Source organism: Camelus bactrianus, chromosome 7, assembly GCF_048773025.1.
Source record: "Camelus bactrianus isolate YW-2024 breed Bactrian camel chromosome 7, ASM4877302v1, whole genome shotgun sequence".
Taxonomy (NCBI): Eukaryota; Metazoa; Chordata; class Mammalia; order Artiodactyla; family Camelidae; genus Camelus; species Camelus bactrianus.
Genome location: NC_133545.1, coordinates 57,830,033 through 57,855,493, shown reverse-complemented (window position 1 = coordinate 57,855,493; position 25,461 = coordinate 57,830,033). Strand labels below are relative to the sequence as shown.

The window sequence follows — 25,461 nt, the reverse complement described above, 5'->3', positions numbered from 1 at the left end:
TTTACAGTTGTTATTATAAGTCTGCCTCTCTTCGGAAGGTGGTGTAAAAACACAGGAACCTCCTGTATTCTGAAGCAAAGGTGGATTTATTATATTTTGCTTTCATTGCACAAGGTTCTTGACTAAGATTTGTAGTGTTATGAGTATATATATTTAGGAAATATTCCTTTTACCCTAATCGCTACTGAGTTGTAAACAAAAGGATAATGTTATATTCCAAAGATGAGCAGTATTTTGCAGAAACTATAACGTTGCATAGTTTAAGTTGGTATTCTAAGCAGAGAAACTAACATATATACCATCATAGATGCTTTTTGTTTTCCGGGGTTTGTTAAAGCTCTTTAGAGCAAAAACTTTTCTGGCTTATTTTGATGTCTCACAGGCCTTTAAATAGAGAGTGATGAGGACTAATCAATTTTCAGATTATTTTTATTTTTAAAGATTATTTTAAAAATGAAAAAGTGCAAATTGCCTTGATTAATCTGTAGACATTATGGGCTCTTCTCTAAGCTCTTGCCAGTTCTGAAACACCACTAAAACATCACTAATATTCAGAAAACACTTAATTGTATACCCCTATCCTAATTAAATAATTCGACAATTTGAAATTGTTATCTTTTATCTTAGAATATAATCAGTCTTTGTTTATAATGATTACCTAGTAATTTTGCTTCCTTTTCTCATGAAAATTAATGTTCACTAGAAGAAAATGGTGTCATTTCAACAGAGAGCAAGGAACACAAGTGTTAACATAGGTAATCTTATTTGTATATCCTTGCAAGGACGTTGTATAAGATGTCCATAAGCTACAAAGAGTTTTAAAAAACTAGAGTCTAAGGCTGTTACTTAAAAGAAAGGAAAAGGTTATTCTCTTGTGTTGGTGCTTAATATTCTTCAATGCTGTTTCTCTTCTATTTGCCACAGGTAAAAATAAGTGTTCCCAGCAATATATATACTTTTCCCCTTGAGCATTTATAGGCTTTAATAGCAACTGTCTATTTTGCTTTTTATTGCCATGGTTATTCAAGGTAAGTATTTTGCTAGCATCTCTTTAAGGAAATCAGTATACTTTACAGACTTTATTGTATTTACACTTTGCCTAGTAGGTAGCATAAAATTGGGCTCCCTGAAGGTGTTCAAGAAGTACCTGTTAATGACTGATATCATCTTTCTACAAGGAAAATAATACCAATATTAAATAACTTCTCCCAAATTGCTAATGATTCTCTTAAAAAATGCTCAGGAATATTTTACTCCTGGTGTAGTACACTTTAAGCAGATTTTACAGCACCTAAAATATATTAGGAGGTTAGTGAATTCCAAGTCATATTGTAGGCATGACTTTTCTCTTAAGCCTGGGGGGTGTTATATTCCATTTACGAGAATATACCTCTAAGTTATATTTGATTTTAAAAGTTGTATGACAATAGTGAAGTGTCTGTTAATGGATAAATGAATAAAGAAGATGTAGTGTGTGTGTATATATATATACATACATATATATGAATATTACTCATATATATGAATATTATTCAGCAATGAGGAAGAAGGAAATTCCTGCGATTTTCTGACAACATGGATAAACCTTGAGGGCATTATGCTAAGTGAAATAAATCAGAGAAAGATAAATACTGTGTGATACCACTTATTCCAGGGGTTTAAGAAAAACCCAACTCATAGAAAAAGAGCATAAAGCAGTGGTTGCTAGGGCCTTGGAGGGAAGAGGAAATCATGGTTGGTTAAAGGGTACACACTTCCAGTTATAAGATTAATAAGTGCTGGGGATCTAATGTACAGCATTTTGATTATAGTTAATAATTATGTATTATACACTTAAAATTGCTAAGAGAATAAACCTCAAATGTTCTCACTACAAAAAAGAAATAGTAATTATGTTATGGGATGATGTTAACTAATGCAATGATGTATCATTTTGTAATAAATAAAAGCATCAAATCAACATGTACACCTTAAGCTTGTACAATGTTTTATCATTTATATCTCAGTAAAACTGTAAAATAAAAGTTGTGACTAAGAGTAATATATAGTAAGATATTAAATACTAGTAAGTTACTAATGCTAATTTTTTGACATGATATAATTTGTGTTTTAATATTGTCATTCTTGCTGCTATATGTGTATGGATTGTGGAGGACAAAACATAGCAAGAAGTGAATATTGAAATTTGTGAATGCATTCATGATGTATTTATCTCCTCCATCAGGCTTTCAAAAAATTGAGATGTAATTGACATAACATTGTGTAAGTTGAAGGTATACAACGTTTGATTTAGTTATATATATTGCAGTATAATTAGCTAACACCTTTACCATGTCACATAAGTATCACGTCTTTTTTGTGGTGAGAACAGTTAACATCCAGTCTCTTAGCAACTTTGGCATTGATAATACTTTTTGTTGATTATCATCACCATGCTGTGCATTAGATCTCCAGGGCTTATTTATCTACTAGGTGCAAGTTTGTACCCTTAAACAATATCACCCTAAATGTTTTGATTTTCCTCACCACCATGGGATTTCGAATTTTAAAGTGTTTAGTAATTGATAAAAGAGATTGATTTTGTTTATATAAGATGGGAACTTAGAAACTAATATGGCCCCTATATTAACAGATTAGGTTTGATTTTAATCAATAAGCATGTGAAATACTAGTTTTTCATTTTACAAAAGGTGGTTAATGAGGAAGATATTTCTGGTGTTACAAACATAAAATATGAAATAATCGGGAAATTTCATCTACGTATTTTCCAACAACACTGTTTAAATTGTATAAGTGAAGTACTTGTAGCATGTATTTGTTTCTTATTTTCAATAGTTTTTATTTATTAAAACTTGGAAGAATAAATCATAGTGAAATACTATCTCTTCTTGAAATATTTGATAAAAAATTCATTTTTTACTATCCAGAATAAAATAAATAAGCACTTAAAAATTGGTATTTACTTTTGTTCTCTTGCTTCTCCTTCCCTCTACCCAAAGCAGATTGCCAAACTGAGGCAGCAACTACAACGTAGTAAACAGAGTAGTCGGCACAGTAAGGAGAAAGATCGTCAGTCACCGCTCCACGGCAACCACATAGCAATCAGTCACACTCAGGTAGGCTAACTTTTTGTTCAGACTGGAATAATTCCTTTTATAAAGAAGAATCCATCATTTTAGGATAAAAACAATTAATGTAAATCTCTAGCTCTATTAAATTATAACGTTTGTTTAATTATTATAAGAAGTTTTTTTTTTAAGTCATGTGTATAATCTTTTAATAACAGACATAATAGAGCGGAGTGGTCTCAAGGATGATTAATACCAGCTTGGGCTGAAATCCTAGCTCATTCACTTACTAAGTAACTGTGGGCATTATCTTACTTAATCTCCCTAATAGTACCCTAACCCATCTATCTCTGTATCTCTTTATATATTTTACCCCTATTTCACTTATGAAGAAATTGAGGATTCAAGTTTTTTTGTCCCCCACCCTCGCCAGAAACATGTACTAACATATCAAATGGAACAAAATTTGGGAAATGCGATTCTAGACCAAATTTACTTATAAATGTTAATGTAAATTTTAGTAAATCAAATATAGTAGGAGAACAGAAGAAACTCAAGTAATGTCTCCAAAAAAATCTAATCAAGGTTGTTTCACAAATGTAAGAATGATTCAACATTAGGAAATGTATTAGTTCGTTGCATCAGAAAGTCAAAGTAGATGCTGAATAACACTGGAAAAAAACTCAGTATCCATATATGATTAAGAACTTATTTAAAATTAAGACACTTCATAATGTGACTAACTGCAAATGTAATGAGATCCTGACAATAAAATACTGGAAGCATTTCTGTTAAAAATCAAGTCATACATGTCTGTAATTATTGATATTATTTGCTAGTAGTTAAGAGGCTCTAGAGAGAGCAGTAAGAAAAAGAAATAATTGTTACCACTATTTGCATATGATACTGTTTAGAAAATTAGATATTTAGAAAACCAAAGTGAATGAACTAAACCATTAAAACTAATGATAGGGTAGCTAAGATGGAAGATACTGACAGTACCAAGTCTTGATGAGATGTGGGACACCGAGAACAGCCACACATTGCTGATGGGACACAAAATGGTACAGTCACCTTGAAAACAGTTTGGCATTTTCTTAAAAAGTTAAACATACACTGACCATACAGCCCAGGAATTCCACTCTTTGGTATCTGTCCACAAGAAATAAAAACGTATGTCCACCCAAAGATTTCTGTATCGGTGTTCATGGCAGTTATTATTTTTAAGAGTCAAAAAATGGAAACCAACAAATAACCATGAACTGGTGAATGGATAAACAACATTTCATACATCCATACAACATAATATTATTCAGCGATGAAAAGGAAGGAGCTACTGATACTTACAACAAGATGGTTAAATCTTGGAAACTTGCTAAGTGAAAGAAGTCAGGAGCCAAGGTCTACATGCTGTATGATTCGTTACGTTAAATCCTCAAAAAGGCAAAGTGACACAAAGTATTAGGGGTGGGAATTGACTATAGAGAGGTCCTAGAGAAATATTTTGGGTGATAGAAGTTTCTAAAAGGTGATTATACCAATAATCGGATGACTATATATATTTACAAAACTCAGTGAACTACATACTTAAAATGGGAGGATTTTATTATATGCCAGTTATACCTCATCAAAGCTGTAAAACAAACATGCAGTTGGTAAGCAAGCCTCAGACTTTTCAAGAGAAAATTCACATATGTCTTCCTTTTTCTTCTGGTAGAATTAATGTATTATTCTTACTCTGTTTATTTCAAGCACCTTTTCTGTAAGAGCCCAGTGCACTTACAGTATGTCAATTGACTTGATGATTTAATGAAAAAGACTTACACATTTGTTCCCAACTTACATTGAATTTTTGGCACTGTGGTTATGCTTTAAAATAATTATCTTTTGTTATACATACTGAAATATTTGTAGATGAAATATGAGGTCTAGAATGTGCTTTAAAATACTCCCAAGAACAGAAAAAAGTGGATGTTTAGATGAAACAAGGTTAGAAAATGTTGATAATTTTTGGAGCCAGATGTACACCTGAGTGTTCATAATCATTATGTTTAATTATGTTTATGATTATAATTTTCATAATAAAGAAAAAAGTAAATAAAAAATAGGAGAATTTAATGAAATGATTAAATATAATTATATAAAAATCAGTAGTTTTCTCCTGTACTAGGATTGTTTCAGGTCTGTGATTTTTACCTTACTTCCTTATCTTAGAACCTAAATTGCTGTATGTGTATCTGAATTTATATTGTATTTGAAATGTCAAAATAACTCTGCTCATTGAGTTTCTATTTTCAGATTTACCATGCTCTTTAGTTCTTAATTTCTTTGGCCACAAACAATGTGACACCACCTTATCTTCTCTTTTCTAGGCTACTGGATCAAGATCAGTCCCTATGCCACTGTCAAATATATCAGTGCCAAAATCATCTGTTTCACGTGTGCCCTGCAATGTAGAAGGAATAAGTCCCGAATTAGAAAAGGTATTCATTAAAGAAAATAGTGGGAAGGAGGAAGTGTCCAAGGTAAGGTTACATGGGATATTTGAATCCTTTTTTTCTTTAATATTGTGAACTGTCTCAAAGTCTTTTTTTTTTTTTTTTTGGTGATAGCTTTATTAGATATAATTCACATACCATACAATTTACCCATTTAAAGTGTGCAATTCAGTGGTTTTTAGTACATTCACAGAGTTGTGCAACCAACACCACAGTCAACTCTATAGCTTTTTCATCATCCCAAAAAGAAACTCTGTTCCCTTTAGCAGTCATCCAGTGAGACAACCACTAATCTATTTTCTCTGTGTATGGATTGGCCTGTTCTAGACATTTCATATAAATGCAGTCATGCAATATGGGACCTTTTGTAACTGGCTTTTTTCACTCAGCATCATGTTTTAAGGCTCACCTATATTGTAATGTGTATCAGTACTACATTCCTTTTTATTGAAAAGTAATACTCAGTCGTATAGATTTTATTGTCATTAATTGATGGACATTTGTATTGTTTCTACTTTTTGGCTATTATGAATAATGCTGCTATGAAGTTCATATACAGGTATTCATGTGAACATAATGTTTTCATTTCTCTTGGGTATATACCTAGGAGTGGAATTTGCTAGTAAAGTAACTCATTGTTTAACCTTTTGAGAAACTGCCAGACTGTTTCCCAAAGTGGCTGCTCTAAATCATTTTACATCCCCACCAGCAGTATATGAAGGTTCCAATTTCTCCATCTTCACCAGCACTTGCAATTATCTGCTTTTTTATTATAGCCATTCCAGTGGGTGTTGAGAGCATTTCCTAATGGCAGATGATGTTAAGCATCTTTTTGTGTGCTATTGGCCATTTATATATCTTCTTCGGAAAATTGTCTGTTTAGATCCTTTGCCCACTTAAAAATTGTCTTTCTAGTACTGAATTGTAAAAGGTTTTTATAAAATTCTTCATTTTCTAGATAAAAGTCCCTTATTAAATATATGATTTGAGAATATCTCCCATTCTGTAGGTTGTCTTTTCACTTCTCATTTTCTTTTGAGTTGTATCTAAGAAACCATTGCCAAATGTGAGGCCACAATGATTTATTCTTGTCTTTTCTTCTCTGAGTTTTATAGTTTTAGCTTTCTCTTATTTTTAGGTCTTTGATCCATTATGAATTAATAAAAAATACTTTATAAATTACCTCTGTCTTGGAAAAGAAATCTAGACACTCCTTCATATGAACATATATTTGACCACATTTTAAAGGTATACTCAACAAAAGAAACCATCAAGTCGCCTATGGCTTAATTATCTCTCTGACGGTTTTTTGGAGCTAAAATATGATTTATGTCAAATGTATATCTGATTCTTTCAAATAATGTGTAGTTTTTAAAATTGATTTAATCTTGCAGTCCACACAGTTCAATTTTATGTTAATAAATTTAAAAGGCTTTTTTCCAACTTTCAATACTGTTTAGCAGATATAAACATTAATCATAGTTTATTGTATATCCTTGCCAGTATATGTGTGTATACTAATACATACTGAAAGCATTGTATGAATGTGCCATAATTTAAAAGTCACCTACTGATAGGCATTTAGATTGTTTTCCGTTTTTATCATGACAAGCAGTGCTTTAGAAAACATACTGTACCCTTGCAAACAATTTCCTGGCAGTGAAATTGCTGGGTCAGAGCATGTACACGTTTTAAATTTTGATGAATACTGCTAAAATTACCCTTTCAAAAGGTTGTACCATTTTATTCTCCCTAGACATTTCATGTTAAATTTTTATGTTATGTTTATTAGGCCAAAAAGAAACCCTTTTGAAATTGTGCCAGCTCTTAACTGTTTACTATTAAAATGTTTCCTTCATACATTAAGTAACATTTAAGAATAGTAATGTAAGGAAGTAAAAGTGGCCTAATTTTTTGAAGATGAGATAATCAGTCACATATTTGCTGATTCTAAGAACTGCCAAGCAAAACTATGCTAGATGATGAAACTTACTAACATAGTTCTGCTTTTAAATAAGTCATTTTCTAATCTCATAGTAGCCATTTCAGAATTATCAGAATTACTCTTGGGTAACCTACACACTTAAAACTAAAATATTAATTTTTAGAACTTTCAGATTTATGATTAAGTATGCCTTAAAGTTTTAATAAATCAAAATGTCACCATCAGTAAATCTGCCAGTAACTTCCTATCGATGTGTTAAGCCTTTATACATCCCTTTATTACTTTGCATAAATATGTAGATATCTAAAATCTGTTTTGTTATTCTGATTCTTCTGAACCCCCTCCCCAACAAAACAAAAAGTTGGTTAAGGAAACTGATTATTATATTACCCAATTCTAGATTCAGAAATGGGAATAAAAAAAGATTGTGTTTTATCAATCAATAGGACATCAGTGAAAGATAACTCAAATTCTTAAACCTTTTTAGTTACAAATTGATACATTACTCTTTTACCAATCACCAATATTGATACTTTTATTAAGGTAACATTTTCCTTGACTTAAATATCTCAGTTTTAAGAAAGACCTCTGTTATGAAGCCCTCATATATTTTCCAAAATGATCTTTATGGGTTGTTCTGAAAACCTCACACATTTATCATATAATTTTGTCCCCCCAAAAATTGCTCCAATGAGATTTATTCTTAGAATCGTTCATTTTAAGTTTTAGTGTAGACTTGTAATTAAAATCTAAATTAGTTAAGTAAAGGAAAAAAATTTTAAATAATTTTCTTAGTTTTTGACCTAGTAAATTAATATTCCTTTGGGAATTTATTTCCTAAATTGGAAAATTTTACTTTTTCTGTTTGCTGACAAAAATGAGCTAATGTTTCATAATTGAATATTTTCTTTATAGTACCATAGTCATTGTCAGGTTGTAAAGGATGGTATGGTTTTGGTTTAGCAACATTGCGTGGATAAATGAAGTTTTTATTTTAGATTTTGGCTTTCATTTAACTTGTTTGTTATAAAAGAAAATGATACATTTTGATCCTGCTTAATTTGATCTTACTTCATTTTCCCTCTGACAGTATTTCTGAAAATTCTGAAATGACAAGGCTCGGAAAAACAGCAGTAACATAGTGAAAATAAGTTGTAAATAAATAGCACTGTGGTCTTCTCTGTATAATAACAAAAATATTTTAAATGATTAATATATACAGTTTTGTTTGTTAACCTTCCTTTGTTAGCACACAAATGAATAAGATCTATCTTTATAGCAAAAGCAGAGTAGAAAGAGTCCACTGGGACAGAAGCTTTGATGCCATTTAGTTGACCATGTCACCAGGAGCTCTAAACTATAGGTTCTTTATTTGTAAAGACGTTGGACTAATGAGCTCCAGGGTCTTCTCAGATCCAAAATATATGATTCTATGATTATAATTTCATTTCTGTTTCTTATTTTTGCCATGCAGAACAATGCATTAGAACTAAGCAGAATTCTTGAGTAGTCCTACTCAGTGAGATACCAAATTTGTAGAATTGTTCTGAGTAATCTCAGTATCCCCCATTGAGTACTAATAGAATAAACCTCTTTTTTAGAAATTCTGAGTAATTTTCAAAGAAATAGAAGATACAGTTCTGTTACTAGCTTCTAAAAAATTAAAATAAGAAAGAATGAACAAACAAAAATCCATACCTGTGAATATGACATTTCACTTTTCTTATTAGGAAGTCAGAGTGATTTCTTGAGCAATTTGACTAATTCATTCAGCAAATGTTTATCAAATGTCTGCTGTGTGTCATACACAGTGCTGGACATTAGAGAGACAGTGTTGAAAGGTGACCCTGTCCTTGAGGAGTGGTAAGGGAAGTGCTAACCTAAAGGTAAGGGGCAGAAATTAAGACACAAAATTGGTATCTTTATTCCCTGAAGAATCAGTAATGGTGGTAATAGAAGTGGAATATGAAATCAAAGGAAATTCCATGTGCTTTCTACGTGGATGGAGTGTATGCACTGTCATCGACCTGTAATGATTGTTGCTCTTCTAGCCTTTGGATATCCCGGATGGCCGAAGAGCCCCGCTCCCTGCTCACTACCGGAGCAGCAGCACTCGCAGCATTGACACGCAGACCCCCTCCGTGCAGGAGCGCAGTAGTAGCTGCAGCAGTCACTCACCCTGTGTCTCCCCCTTCTGTCCCCCGGAATCCCAGGATGGTAGCCCTTGCTCAACAGAAGACTTACTCTATGATCGTGATAAAGGTAAGAATGAAATCATCCACTTAAATAGAGGGTTTGTTATAGAGCCTTGCTCATTATACTTTCTTTGTCTTAGACCATTACATCACCTTTTTTCCTTTGTTGAATGGTGGGATTATAAAGGTTTGGTTGATCTAGGTTTGTTTGTTCATTGGTTTCACGTACCCCCTTCTTTGTGATTCTCACAAACATCTTCCATAAATGTGTCAGAGGAGCACAGCGCATGGTTCTAACAGCTAATGAAAGCTATAAAATGCAGTGTGTACAGCTTCACATCTTATAACACACAGTTTTTTCCTTGATATTGTCCAGAGTTAACAATGGCTATGGTAGAGTTTATATTTCTTGTGCCTAAGGTTAGATTTTGTAATCAGATTGATTTGGGAAGAAATAATTTCTAAAAATTCTGTTGGAAGAATAAGTATATTTTTAACTAAGTAGGATAAAGTTTAACAAGTACTGCAGCACATCAGGGATTATATTATGATATGTAGATGAATTATTAACTAACACCAATAAGAGGGCAGAATCCCTGGGCGTTCTTACTGCTTGTCAGGCCCAGACCGTCGGCCCATGTTCTCCTGTCCTCGTGTCAGGCACTTGGCTAGCACTGTTCACTCTCTTCTTTCAGTTTCTGGCCCCCTCAGACCCAGACACAGAACATAACAAAGACTGCCCAGCCCTCACCTTCCTATCTTCTTACAGAGTAACTCCGTACTTTGTAGCACATTTACTGCTTCTCACCACAGAGGAACAGATCATAGGCAACAAAAATTTTAAAACATGGAGAAGTTAAAGTATACAGAATCTTAGGATTTTTATGCTCCTTGTTCTGATTTGACCTCCAGTCACCTTCCTTTGTTTCATTTTGAGGAATTAATAAAGTGTCCCAGCTATTAAGTGCTCAGCCTCCTGAATTTTTACACATGTCCGCACTCATAACCTGGATCAGAAACAAAGCATTTTTAGCATCCCAGAAGGCTCTCTTGCCTCCTTTCCCAGACCATATCCTTCCCTTCTCCACCTGAAAGAAACTACTGTTCTGACTTCCATCATCATAATCTAGTTTTTTTCCTGTTACTGGATTGCATAGAAATGGAATGATGCAGTGTATTCTTTTGGTCTAGCTTCTTTTACTCATTTTTATGCCTAACTCTGCTGAGACAATAGATGGAAGCTACTTTGTCCTCTGCTTTTATTTCTGTGGGTGGATCTCAACAAATCTTCCCTTTCTTTTCACTCTTTACTTACTGGAAGCCTTTTGAACTCTCTTCCTCCATTGAGGATGTATTGAAAGCAGTACCTTAGTTAGGCATCTCTTTCCTTCAAATGGGAAGTCTCCTTTTCATATAATGTCAGACTAGGAAACTCATTTCACTGAGGCATCCTATCACAGCAAACACCTTTAATCACTTCCTCACATTTTTACTATGGATGTTTCATAGTAAAACAAATAAGAAACCATCTTGCTTCTAGTAGGAGTATTTGTTTTGAAGGCAAATTGAAATGTTGGGTAACTGTAACTTGTTTTAGACTGCACAGGTGGTAAATGGTGAAGCAGATCTTGTCAGATTGATTGCAAATCCTGTATTTTTTGTCATACCAGTAGAAAGGATAACAACTTTTGCTAAATAAAACAAAAACCAAAACCAAAAAAAAAAAAAAAAACCCCAAAAACACTTTTGCTAGTTATTAGCATTTGTAGTTGGGTTAAATGAAAAGTAAAAATAACAGTGATAATAAGGCGAGGCAGTTAATTCTGGGGTTTTGTTGTCTTCTTTCTTAATTTAATATTGTGGGTGGTTGAGAGATGCTGAACCAAAAAGGAGATGTATTAAGAACATGATAGATGAGTTCCGTTTTCATTAACTGGTTGTGAGATTGCCTTCAGGGCCTCTAAGAGACTATATTTGATAAGGCAGATAGATGTGTGGTTTCTGAAGTTCAGCACAGGTACTGCTTAGATCCTAAGTTTAGGATAGGACAGGATAGGACTTTACTACCTTTTTCCCGAAGATGTAGAATCTGTTTTATTATGAGAAAGAAGGTATATTCATGTCACTCTGCAAGATCTTCAGCAAGAGACATTATAACACCATGTTAAGAGCAACACCATGTTAAGAGCAACACTGGCTTTGACATACAGGAATGGATTTGAGTCCTGTAAACGTTTAGGCATAAAACTTACATTAATTCTCAAGGATTCAATAAATTGTAGCTGCTGCTATAACAATAATCATCATTATCATTACTTGTGAGAGCCCCAGTGCCTTCAGGAAAAGTAGAACAATTTGCTTTTCATCTACAACTTAACCAAAACCTCCCTCTCTGGCCAAATTTCTGTGAATGCTCTAATAATCTGAATTGTTTATTAAGATATAATTGACATAGAACACTGCATAACTTTAAAGTGTACAAGGTAATGATTTGATACATTTATATATTGGGAAATACTCATCACAAAAGATTAGTTAATGCCTCCATTACTTCACATAATTATCATTTTCTTGTTGTTACGGTGAGCATATTAAAGCTTTACTCTCTCAGCAACTTTTAAGTATACAACACAGTATTGTTAACTATAGTCACCATGCTGTACCCTAGATCCCCAGAACCTACTCATCTTATAACTGGAAGTTTGTACCCTTTGACCAACATCTCCCCATTTTTCCTATCCCCTGCACTTAGCAACCACTATCCTAACTCTCTGTTTCTATGAATTCGATGTATTTAAGACTCCACGTATAAATGAGGTTATATGGTATTTTTCTCTGATTTATTTCACTCAGCATAATGCCCTCAAGTTCCATTTACGTTGTTACAAATGCAAGATTTCCTTCTTTTTTTGTGGCTGAATAATACTCTATTGTATGTTTATGCCACATTCTCTTTATCCATTCATCTGTTCATGGACACTTAGGTTGTTTCCATGTTTCGGCTGTTGTGAATAATACTGCAGTGGACATGAGAGTGCAGGTATCTCTTCAACATAGGGTAATAATAACCTGAATTCTGATTGTTTTTAGACAAGTTAGACCTTTTCCTAAGACTTTGTCTTTCTTTGTATATTTTCCTTTATGCCCTTTTATTCTTTCATACCAGATACCTGCCTGCATAACACAAATCTTCTTTCTTCTGTTCCTTTTCTTTTTTTAATATAAAATGAGAACATTTGTCCAAATCATCTCTAAGGCCAACAGTTTTTTCTCAATAGTTAAAAATATATATATTTCTTAGTAAAACAGTGATAATAGCTGTTTTCATACCTCATATCATTATTCGGGTTAGATGAGGTATTGGAGCAAAGTGCTTAACACAACCCTTGGTATATAGTAAATAATAAATGGTGTCGAGTGTGACTGTAGTGATTTTTTTTTCATTTCTTTAGAAATTATGGCGATCTCAGAATCATTTAAGACTTTTTGTTTTTTACAGAACTACTTCAGTTTGGGAATTAAGACTTCATTACACAAGTTTCTTAACATTATCTACCATAGTTAGCTGTGAGGCATTACTTTATGATTAAGATCAAGTTGATGTTACTATTCCCTGGAAAAATGTGTGACCTTCTCTTACAATGTGAAATTCCTAGTTCTTAAATCAGCTGCCATCTTTGTGAAGAGAAAATTAAAATAGTGTCTATCTCTTATGTATGTATGTATATGTGTATGTATACACATATACATACATACATATATTTTAGGATCGGGAGTGGAGGTTTATGTATTTCAACTGAGTTTATTTAAGAAGCATATGTTGTTGAGTATCTATCTGTATGTCAGGCACCCTACCTAGAGAGTGGAGAAATAGATATGAAGATGTGATTATCTGTTTTTAAAGAATTTATAGTCTAATAGGAATAATAGTAATATAAATAAATAATACATAATTATACAAGTATGTTCAGAACACTAAAGGTACAAATGAGGGAGCTGTCATTTTTACAGTTTCTGAAACTTACATAAGTCATTCGAACTATAATCTCTGATTCATTACTTCTCTGTGGACCATCCAAATTATTTTAAGATACTAATTCTAGCTAATAATTTGCATTTTCCACCATAAAGCTTAAATTGCTTTTTTGTTTCTTTATACTTATTTCCAGTAAAGAAATAAAAAAGAAGCTGTAGATTTCTAATAAGTTTGCATCATTAACTATAAAAACACAATGATACTGTAATTTTGTAGTCAACAAGGATTGATTCGGAGTATCTCAGTATTCTGTAGTTGCTGTTGTAGAATAGCCGGTTGGGACATCATTGGGCACCTAGATAGGCACATGCCAGTGCAGGGAGGGACAGCCATTGTGAATACATGCTCAATGAAAAATGTGCTCGTGAACTGATTGTTTTTCTAGTACTCATCTGTTACATACTTATCCTTTTCCTGACTTTATTATTTTTGCTTATTCCTAACATCTATTTTTCTCCATGAAGCATGGGCAGTTTGAGCCCTATGAAATAATTTTAGCTGATTAGCATACTGGTTTTTCTTTGGCTGTTTAAGTTGCAGTGCCAGGACAAAAACATGCTGACTATTGAGAAAAGTCCAACCATTAAGAGACTATTTTCAGGTTTTGGTTTTTTGCTTTTGGTGTTTTTGTTTGTTTGTTTGTTTGTTTGTTTTTTTTCCTGCAAGGTTTTCCCAGTGACCTTCAGACTGAAGGCAGCCTAGTCACATGTGTAAAGTTGCTGGGCTAACTAACCCAATAACAGCCACAGCTCCTACATTATGGACTATGTGGAGAAATCAGAGATCCAGAATAAGAGCCCTAATCTTGGCATCCTTAGAATATGCCCTAGAGTTAGCCTAAATGCTTCTACATTACCAAGCCCAAAATGCAAGGAAGAAAAATAGTCACTTATATAGTGGCAGTGTCAAATATTAGTTCCTTTAGCAGCTCTGCCAGCATTCCTTGATGGTAGCTAAAGTGGCACTGGGCAAACGACAAAATCTAGACTTCATTCTACCACTTCTAGTTGATCTTTGGCACAGTTCGCTTAGGCAGTTGTTACACAATTCTGCAGTTTCATAAGATACTGTGGAAACGTTGATTATTCTAATCATGGAGTCAGCCGAACCATTCTACTCAGGCCAACTAGTGAGAGTTGTATTCCAAGAATCCATAAATTGGTTACTTGGAACTTAGACTGTATTTTCCTACAGGAACAATATACGTTACGTGGATGGAGTTTCCAAGGGCCAGTGCATATAGGCCTATTCAGCTCATACTATGATATGGGTATTAGGGTAAACTTTGGGTAATAGAACTGAGCAGCCCTTAGTTACAGAAGAGAAAAAAAAAGTATTATATTTTCAGGGTCTAAGGCTGACCCTAGGCAAGACTTTTGAAAGAGACTCTTTGACATCTTCTACGTATGTTTTAAACTCTCTTTGCATTTGTCTTTAGGGCTCTGTTTCTTAACTTTCTTTGACCTTTGCCCTTACCATACTTTAACCTTCTATTTTCTTAATAGCCTAATTGGCCAAGATTTTGTAGCACTTTCCTTTTGTGGTTTATATTGTGAAAATACATACATTGGATATACTTCTTTTAGCCACCATTTCTTGAAAATCACTGTTTTTGAGCCTGAATCTGTTTCTTTATCAAAACATGATTCTAGGATGTTTATTATCCTAGAAGAACCTCTTGGTGGTGAAACTACAAAGAGTGTAGAAATTTTATGCCAAAAAAACAACTGTTCTAGAACTATGTCCCTAAGGTCATTATCCCTATTTTGCTTTTTCAAGATGACATCTAAATTTATATATATTCTCATTATCTGACATGCATAAGAAGCACCCAATAAATGCCTTTCCTCTTCTTTTGGAAAATGTTCATAGTTGTACTAATGGCAGTTGCTCTGCTAACCTTCTGTGGTTGAGTTAATTATTCTTAATTCTAAACTAATTTGTATGCAGCTCAGTTCTAGCAGTTACAACCCAGAGTCTAGAATAAAAGCAGATCAAGATTTATTAATATGCCTGCATATATAGTTTCACTTAATCTTCTATTATCTATTTATTAGAATGTAAGCTCCAGCAAGAGCAGGTAACTTTATTTTACTCATTACTTTATCCTTAGCAGATAGGGTAGTGCCTAGCATTGGCATGGAATAGTGCTTGGTGGAGATCCTTTGAGTATTCCTGCTTCGTGGTATGTCCATTTTTTAAAAATCTATTTTTTGTAGCTGTGTTGAAAACATTAGTGTCTTTTTATGTTGTTAAATCATATGCATTAGGCTTTTGAATATTCAAGAAGAATATGATAATCCTCCCCACTACTGCCACCCAAGAGAAGACAATAGAGTAGCCATTCTGAGATTATGCTATCTTAGTGATAGGCCTTTGGTGAGAAAGAAGCCATGAAGTTCAAATTTCTTTTGAAATTAGGGGAAGAGAAGTTAACTGGTAAAACCCATCTCATTTTCTACTCTGATCACGCCTGGGGGAAAAATAAGGTATCAACTAGGCTAGAGGAAAAGAGTATCTGTTGAATTTTTTCTCCCTGTTACCTTTTGTGTTCCTGTAAGAAGAAATATTGACACACAGAGGCTACTCCTTACACTCTGTCTCCTTGTGAGACTAACAGAAGGCAGACCCAATAAAGCTGTTACCCAAGCTGTAAGACTTAGGTAGAAGCATAAAATATTAGACTGGAAGGAACTTGATCATCTTGTCACCTCTCATATCTCTAATGAGGACCCTAGAGTTGAGATAGATCACAACTTAGTAGGGCAGGGAGTGTAATGGTAATGAACTCTGACTCTGGTGCAACCAGATTTAGTCTCTGCTCTGCCACTTAGTAATTATGTGTCCTTGGGCAAGTTACTCAAGCTCTCTGTGTCAATTTCCTTACCTGCAAATTAGAGGGAAAGATGGTACCTGCCTTAGAGGATTATGATGATTAAATGTGCCCAGGTGATTTTTCCCTTTGTTATCTCCAATAATATTACCACAATCCTATGAGTAGGAACATTGCCATTATTTTAAGAATGGGGGACCTAAGGCTTAGAGAAATGAAGTTAACTTTATTCAATTTTATGGAGTCCAAATGCCAACAAAGATCTTCTGTCGGAACTTCATACTTCTTCTTGCTGCCTTTGCAGGAGGAAGAGCCATTATATAGGCATTCAGCTATGAAAGGGCCTGGTGTGTGGAGAACAGTAAGAAATTGTGGGCTGGAATGTAGGGGTAAATGGTAGGGAGTAGAAAGCAGTGAGACTGGAGAGGTAGATAGACCGCTATTTCATAAGGGCCTTGTAGCTTTCCTAAAAGAAATGAAAAGCCAAGCAGGTTATCTTTCATCAGCTAAAGGACGTGACCAGCTTTATCTTTAAAGATAAAGCTACAGAAATGGAGAGAGACAGCAGGAGGACAAGATAAGATGCTACTTTAATAGCCTAGTCCTATGTCTCTAAGCTTGATTTATTACATACCTTTTCCAGCAACTTTTAATCTGTACTTGTAATATAAATTTCATATATTCCTAAGTTATATATGTGCATAATTCAATCCACAAACTAAATATGTGCTATTAAAGCTTACTTTCTCATTTTCAGAGCTAGAAAGTAAATATATATAAATGTTGGCCTGTTTTCTTCCTGCATGTCAGCAGATTGTTTTGTGCACCTCACTTGGGAAACCACAGGTGTAGGGCAAAGATGAGGAGGGTTAGCAAGGGCAAAGGAATTAGAGGAAATAGATGAAGAATCAGCAGCATTTGGTGGCTGATTGGATGTACAGGGTGAGGAAGGAGAAAGATGAGCATAAAGGCGAAGATCTAACAAAGTTCTAGCTTGGAAGGTGTGGAAAATGACTACCACCATTAATAAGGCAGTGTCTGTCAGAGAAGGGACAGGCTTTAAAACAAATATCATATAAGCTTAAGATTCCATTTGATTATCTGCCTGAAGATGTTATAATACCGTTTCCCTTTGGCAAGAATTGGGGAAAAAAGAGAAACACTGAGTTTTACCTAATATGTAGCATTTTGTTTTGCCTTCTATTTTGCACATAGTTAAGTGTTCAGTAAATATGTTAAGTGTGCATTTAAAATTACATTGAAACTTTTATTAGAAGTTTTAATTTTTTTCCCCCTGTAGGATACTGTAAAAGCAGTTTAATATGAACAATGTGTTTCAGTTTTTTGAAAACTGATGTCTCTGGAAATTTTTTTTATTTAAAAAGCTGAAGAATGTAAAAACTACGATTGTGTCAGAATGATTTTCCTGAGATCCTTAATTGTATTACTTTTCAATATAGGAAATATTCTACGTAATCAAATTTATTTTCAGCTTAGTTTTACCATTATGATTTATATTTATAAGGGGTATAATTTTAGTCTATAAATTGGTTTGAGGATTGTCTTCAATAAAATGATGTACTTTCATTTTAACTGCCATATCAGATAATCAGATTCAGAGTGAGTTGTTCACATTCAGGTAAGATTCTGAGTGAGTCGGCAGCTTATCAGTGACGCCAAGTCAGATTTGGAGATGATAATAAGCAGTGTTGTTCTGTATGTCAGAATTATCTTTGTAGAAGCAGCATTGTACTGACTGTAAGTATACAAAAACAAAGGAACAACTACAGTTGGTTTGCTTAATTTGTAAATTAATGCCAATTCAGTGAATACTTACTGAATGATGTGATTAAAATATAAAACACCTTCCACATATGACAAGTGGGCCTGACATTTGGAATGTAAGTTATGTCCTGGTTATTCAAAACACGGTCTTAGTTGAAACAAAGTTCAAAAATATAAGTAGATTCTATAACCTTCTCATAAAGAAGTTGCCTTTGAAATTTTAGAGACTGTCTGTAAAAGCCAAATGTTCTCCTCACTTGTTCACAATTTGGTATTGGAGTTCACTGAAAAGGCAGGCATTTCAATACAATTGGTAATGCCAACTGGTTCCAAAAGCTTGCTGTCAAGAAATGCTATACAGTTGTTTCTCCTGATTTCATTAGGCCATCAAACCACACTACAGATGATAATTTCATTTCCTGAAGCAAAAGAAGTTATTTAAATAATAGAGTAGTAATTCTGTATAAATCCTATTTAGTCCATCATATTTCTAATCTAATTCTATCAGCTAACTTTTAATCATGCTCTTCGTCTCTTTGTATGTCTTTGAGTTTAGTGTTGATTGCTTAAGTCTGAAGAAGTCCAACTTAATTCTAAAATTTAATTCCTTCCAAGAGACTATGCATAATCTGTACAGACATGCATAAAAGTAGTGATGGAGAAACTATTTGGTTTTCTAGGTTTCCCAATAATGTGGCCTTATTATTTTGCAGGCAATGGTTTTCCAGCCAGAGATATAGCCATATTCAAGTAGAAGCACACATGTGCATTGCCAAGACTCACAGAGTCACTCTTTGAATCATTCACCAAATACACTATAAGTGTGCCTAAGAGGTCTACTTTCTAGGCGTGTATTATACTTTTTTAATGATGATAAAAACATCCCTATTTCTCAGATTCTGAATGTTGGACTTTGTACTGTATCCTAAACGTCAAAATTGTGACAAACATAATTAAGGTACTAATCTTTCAAAATATATATGAAAATAATACATCTCAATAGATCATATGCTTAGTATTTTAGCATTGGGGGTTGGTTTGCATTAAGTCAGACTTTGTTTAAATAGGACTATTGTATTTATACAGGTATGTTACTGACTTTACAACTTGGCATCTTACAAAGATAATGACACATTTTGTTGGATTTGAATTTCCAAAATCCTTTGCCAGGTAGGAAAGGGAGAAATTGCATATAGTTTTTATGGCTTTTCATGAATAGAAGGTTTCTTTTTGGTCAAAAAAATATGAAGAAAACATGTTAGGTAAAGATGCTTTTAGATTCCTCATGCTTCCAGTAGCAAAAGTACAAATAGTGCTGAAAAAGTTTTTTTTATATAGACATTTTAAAGGCAAAATTCTGAATATTACCTTTTTCATTCTGGGCCAAGGGAAAATATAATATGTTCTATAAACCTATTTTTCCCCTGCATACATGTTATTCATGGTGGTTAGTAAAGTAACATTTCTGCTAAAAACTTCTGTAATGAAGATTATTCCACATATTAAAATGTTCAATTAAATTGGTTGGACAGCGCATAACTATAAAGAACCCTGTATTATAATCTCTTGTAATTCTTCTGTGTGGCTTATAAAAATTACCCCATTTATTTACATTTTTGAAATACATAATGATGTATTTGTTTTCAGGATTACAGATCTACTTTATTCAAAATATACTTCTCTGGACCAAAAAATCCACTTTTTATGTTCGGTGGTATGGCAGATTACTGTTGCACTGAAGCTTTTATTTATAAGAAATGTACTATACAAGGGCATTAGAAATAGCTTTGCAATAAAGGAAGCCCTGTGGTGGAAGTGAAGGGGCAATAGTGGATAAACTGTTGCAAAAGGCTGCTTGTTTGGAAATCAAATTTAATTTAAAAGAGCTTTCAATCACTAGTTAATATAACTGCTTTAAATTTACAGACAGTGGGAGTAGCTCACCGTTACCCAAGTATGCTTCATCTCCCAAACCAAACAACAGCTACATGTTCAAACGGGAGCCCCCAGAGGGATGTGAGCGAGTGAAGGTCTTTGAGGAAATGGCGTAAGTAATGTCTTTTCTGTCAGCTGGGATCTGCAAAGCTGTAAAGCTTTTTACTGAGACCAGTTGATTACAGATGAATCAACTACTCCATCCAGCTGATAATGTGTTTCAAAACCAAGTTATGAAAGGAGAATTGAATAGGCAAAAGAGATCTTATTGAAGGAGACTTAGCATCTGTATGCTAGAAATATATAGGGTAATACAAAGAAACTTGGAAATTCCTCCTTCCTACCTAGAAAATCTATTTTTAATCAATAAGAATTTTTCCGTTCAAAAGCTGTCAGTTTAGATGGCTGACAAAAAGACAGTTAGCAGCGAGTGAGTATCCATGTGTGGCTAGCCTAACAACAGTGATTCCACAAGCCAGAGGGAACTCACTAACTACTCCTTCCCTGCACGCACATCTAGTATGTGTATTCATTGAATTTAGATTTTCTGCTTGCAGATTTTTTTTTTTTACTTTTGAAATTTCAGTATGTATAAATTAGAAATGAAAGGAAAAAGAGGTTCATGCTGTAAATACATTGCAGAATAGCTCAAAGAAAGAGTGTGTGACTCTTGGACTCACTTATCCCTTTGTCCCAGTGCAGGTGCCTAGTGGGGGCTGCTGTCCTCTTGCATCCTAGAAGGGGACAGGGACTGATTTTGCAGGAGTTGGTGGCTTAGTGCCTAGGAGTGGGAAGAGAGAAAGGGCTTGTGGATGCTGCTCTGTTGGGCTGACTGGCTCTTCGAGAAACTACTGAAACTTTTTTCCCCCTGATCTGTGATAGTAGAAGTATTATAGAGTTACAGGGAAACAAAGAGGAAATACTTAAAACCAAATATTTGATGGGGTAAGCCCTCTGCCAATATACTTAACAAAAAAGGTCATTCTAACCTTACATAATCTTCAACTATAACATGGGAGGCTTTTCCATGTTCCTAAATGAATGAAAGCAAACTAATGATCTCTGAAAAAATTTGTCTGCCCATTTCTGAAAATCCTTTTGTCTCAAATATCACCTCAGTGCTGTGTACTTCAGTAGTCTGCCAGCTGACTTGTGCTATGGAAGATGTTTACCCCTCTGTGTACACTTAACTCATTCCCTGCCATTCACATTTTAGCTGTTTTAGAGAACTCCAGTTAATTCAGAAAGTGCTTAATTTTTTAATGATTGTAAACCTAATTTTGTTTTATGGTTTTAGGTCTCGTCAGCCTATCTCAACCCCTCTCTTTTCATGTCCTGACAAAAACAAGGTTAATTTCATCCCAACCGGATCAGCTTTCTGTCCTGTAAAACTTCTAGGCCCTCTCTTACCTGCCTCTGACCTGATGCTGAAGAACTCTCCTAACTCTGGCCAGAGCTCAGCTCTGGCAACCCTGACCGTTGAGCAGCTCTCCTCTCGGGTTTCCTTTACATCTCTTTCTGATGACACCAGCGCGGCAGGCGCCACAGAGGCCTCTGTCCCACAGCCATCCCAGCAGCAGCAGCAGCAGCAGCTCCTGCAGGAACTGCAGGGTGAGGAACACACCTCTGCTCAGAACTATGTGATCATCTAAAGTGAAGGGGGAGCTGGCCTCTACCCTGCGTTCCATGGATGAGGAACTAGATCTCAGACATCTACCTGCATGGAGTGACAAACTTTCTGAACACCACCACCAACAACAAAATACTTATCAGCATCATAAAGTATCTCTTAACACTGATCTTGGCAGGGACGGAACTCCTATTCAGCAGTTTTTGTGGAAAGCAGTAATGCTTGCAAGATGTGTGTGTCATTCAGCATTTTAAGTGGAGACTATGCATTTCATAGTATGTTTGACAGATTAGTACTGTGTCCTGTGTTTTGTTCCAAATTCTTCAGTATAAATAAGCTCTATATCAGAAAGTTGCCTGTCTAAATAGAGAACGTCTTGCTGTGTTTTGTCCTATGGAAAAATACTGTACTTCAGGATTATGTTTACAATTGATCCAGGTGTTTGTTTCTAACTTCTGTAATACATACAATGCAAAAAAAAAAAAAATGGCCACAACAGTTGCACAGTGCCCACCCTATGGCCTAGCTTCAGGTACTTCAGTTGAAGTCTAAACTCAGGTAACTTGGAATGTATATCATACTGGGATATTAACTATTTCACAGCTAAAAAGCTAAAGAGGGAACATCACTCTTTTGCCTTTCCTTATTTTATGCATTACCCTTTCCTCATTACATTCCACATTCTTAAAATAAGAAGTGCATTCAACCCTAGGAGAGCGAAAATCCTGGACATGGGTGAACATGAGGAGAACCAGCAAATCTGTGGTGTCTGACATCACTTTTGTCATGTGGTTACAAGTAAAACAACTGTTGCATTCACTGTTTCAACATGTGTAAATGTGGCTTTTTTTTTTTTTGACAAGTTCAGGTGTTGCTTAATGACTGTTACAGTGTTGCAAATAAAGTGTCCAGTACTAGACTATACACACACTCCACAATGTGTGTGTGTGTAGTTTAAAAACAAGAATGTCTAGGTCTAATTTCAGAGTAAGTGAAGTTTCACAGTGGATGATTGAGATTTTGTTTGTTTATGTTGGCCATCAGGGTCGTGAAATGCTACTGTTTTATCTAAAGGCACGTTAATATTTAGTTTCTCTTTTGGAAATTCTTTACAAGTTAAGAAATGACACACTTTCGGCTATAGTTTTCCTCAGTTTAGATGCCTCAGTTGTATTCACATAGAGAGAGAATATGTTGGTCTCAGACCTCAATATAAGTAAGCCGGTTATATGCTGACCTACAAAAGCAATAGTGTGAACCTGTCTCATTTAAGCCTCTCATAATACTACCATGAATAGTTCTGTTAATATTTTGGATGTGCGAAGTAGACCATAACCCAAGTAAATAGCCTTGAACTTGCAGACTTGACCTAACATCTCAAAGTGTGAGGAGAGCCCTAGATAGTGCAGACTGGCCAGTGGAAGAGCCCAAATCAGACACTGTTTTCTGCAGCACACAGTATTCAAAAGCAAAGGGAGGTGTTTGTATTTTTATTCCATTGCCTTCAGTTCAATAAAACAGAGTTGTTTCATCTGTACCTATAGTATATGGCACGATTTTCTTAAAAATTAGGGGAACGAGGTGCCTACTGCTACAGGAACGTTTCAGTTCCCTTCAGTCATTCCTGGGTTTTTCTTTCTTTTATTTTCTAAAGAGGTTGAAGAAGGAAGAGGTGATAAAGAAAGCAACACCATAGATTTTTTTTTTTAAAGAAATGGTATATATATATATATGTATATGTTTGTGTGTGTATGTATTTTGTGTATTATTTTGTCATGATCTCAATATCTTCTTTCCACCAAAGTTTGCAGTAATATTCTCTCCTGAAGGTGCATTCTGGCTCCTTTAAATTAGTCAGTGTTATATTGTAGGAGACTGTCATGGAAAAGGACTCAGTTTACTTTTGCCATTTTCACAGGGGAACCTTTTAAAACAATCTATTCAGCAGCAGACACCTTTAACTCTAATAATCTCAGGCCTTGATGAAAATACTATATTTTGTAGATTATGGTTAAAGGGAGAAAATAATTAGTTCTGTAAGATAAATATGAGCTCCATTAACTTCTGATGTCTGGTTTAGCATTACATATAATGTGTTGATCTTATGCTCTGCTTTTGTCCAAACAAGATGCAATAGTATCAATATCAATTTCTGAATAATGGACGAAACATGCTTTTTTTGGTGATGAAATCTGATGTACGATATTTATAGTGACATGTGCTTTTATTTTCTCATGAGAAACTAAATATTGTGTTGTACATTTGTTCTTAGCATATATTAAAGTTTTGAACCAAATGTGTTAAAGCTTATGCTTTGCCATGTAAATTTCCCAGAAGTTGTTGAGCTCAAATGTATCCTACATCCAGCTGTAGAAATTTGTCAGAAATTGTTTAAATTTTGTATATAGTTGTACTGTTTAATTCTAGCCACTGCGCTGAACAGTATTTGAGTTACCATACAATATGGCTTTACACAAGGAAATGTGTGGCTTTTGTTTTGTATTTTTTCAGTATAGAAATTCCTGTGTCTTATTTAAATAAAGTTATTAGTAAAACTGGAGTAGTTCACATGTGTTTTTGGAAAGACTGGGCTTTTAGCATCTTACCTGAGTTCAGCTCAGGGTAATGGCAGTATTCAGTGCTCCTTGAGTTCCTAACCTGCTCCCAGGAGCTGCAGGTAGTGTAGCCGGATCAGATTTCCACAGCCTGGTTTCCTCTTGACATTTAAGTTGCACATTTTCCATCACAAGCTAAGAAGCTAGATGTCTAACTTCCAAGTCTTTGTCCTGCTCCCAGCTTATAAGCACCTTAAATAGAGAAAACATTGTCCCCATGTCATTATTTTATGCCCAAGAATTATTTATTCAAAAAAGTTAAGTTCAGTGAAATCACCACAAAGGAAGTTGCAGCAAAATTTTTAAAAGCTTACTCTTTTTATTTATGTTTAGATTCAGGATAAGAGAACGAAAAGGTTTACAGAAGAACAAAGGAGTGCTGATGTTATACCCAGTTATCCGAATAGGGTCATCATGGGCCGCACTGGGGGCTTGACAGCAAATACAAACCACCTTGAGAAATAATTTACCAGTAGTGTGTTCTTTATTTCCCAAGCGTATCTCATCAAAGAGATTGATAAGATTTGACTCTAAGTTGAACTTTAAAATGACTATTTAGTAACTGTGTTTTGGGCTTTTAAAAAAACAAAGTATAACCTTTTAATGGTGAGTTTGATCAGCTATCTTCTTGAGGGCAATATATGACTTAGGCAAAAAGTTATCTACCTTATTACACAAGTTTAAAACTCCGCTGCAAGGGAATGTGAAGCAAAAGTGGAATTCTCAGACCCACTTTTGCTTGACTTGATCATATAATAAGCTCAACATTAATTAAACAGCCCTGAGAAGCAAGTCAGTGTTTGCAAAATCAAACCTAAGGAACAGGAAGGGGAAATTAGTTCTAAGCACTCATATATGTTTAACCTTACATTAGCTAGAAATAATCACTTAAAGTGTGTTTATGAACATTGCAAAATAAAT

The 25,461-nt window shown here is 34.4% G+C and overlaps 1 protein-coding gene across 3 annotated transcripts in view; it reads left to right on the top strand.

Moving 5' to 3' along the window:
- Positions 1–24,485, top strand: part of GLCCI1 (glucocorticoid induced 1) — an 84,744-nt gene extending 60,259 nt beyond the window's left edge. Inside the window, exons 4-8 of one of the 3 annotated variants that reach the window (XM_045508520.2) lie at positions 3,003–3,116; positions 5,441–5,593; positions 9,563–9,773; positions 20,287–20,407; positions 21,593–24,485. In XM_045508520.2, the coding sequence (XP_045364476.2) occupies positions 3,003–3,116; positions 5,441–5,593; positions 9,563–9,773; positions 20,287–20,407; positions 21,593–21,947 (954 nt within the window). In that variant the 3' untranslated portion in view covers positions 21,948–24,485. Of the gene's footprint in view, positions 1–2,999; positions 3,117–5,440; positions 5,594–9,562; positions 9,774–20,286; positions 20,408–21,592 lie in introns of all 3 variants that reach the window. The other 2 variants (XM_010972149.3, XM_074367441.1) reach the window with 2 other exon arrangements.
- The last annotated feature ends 976 nt before the right edge of the window (positions 24,486–25,461 follow it).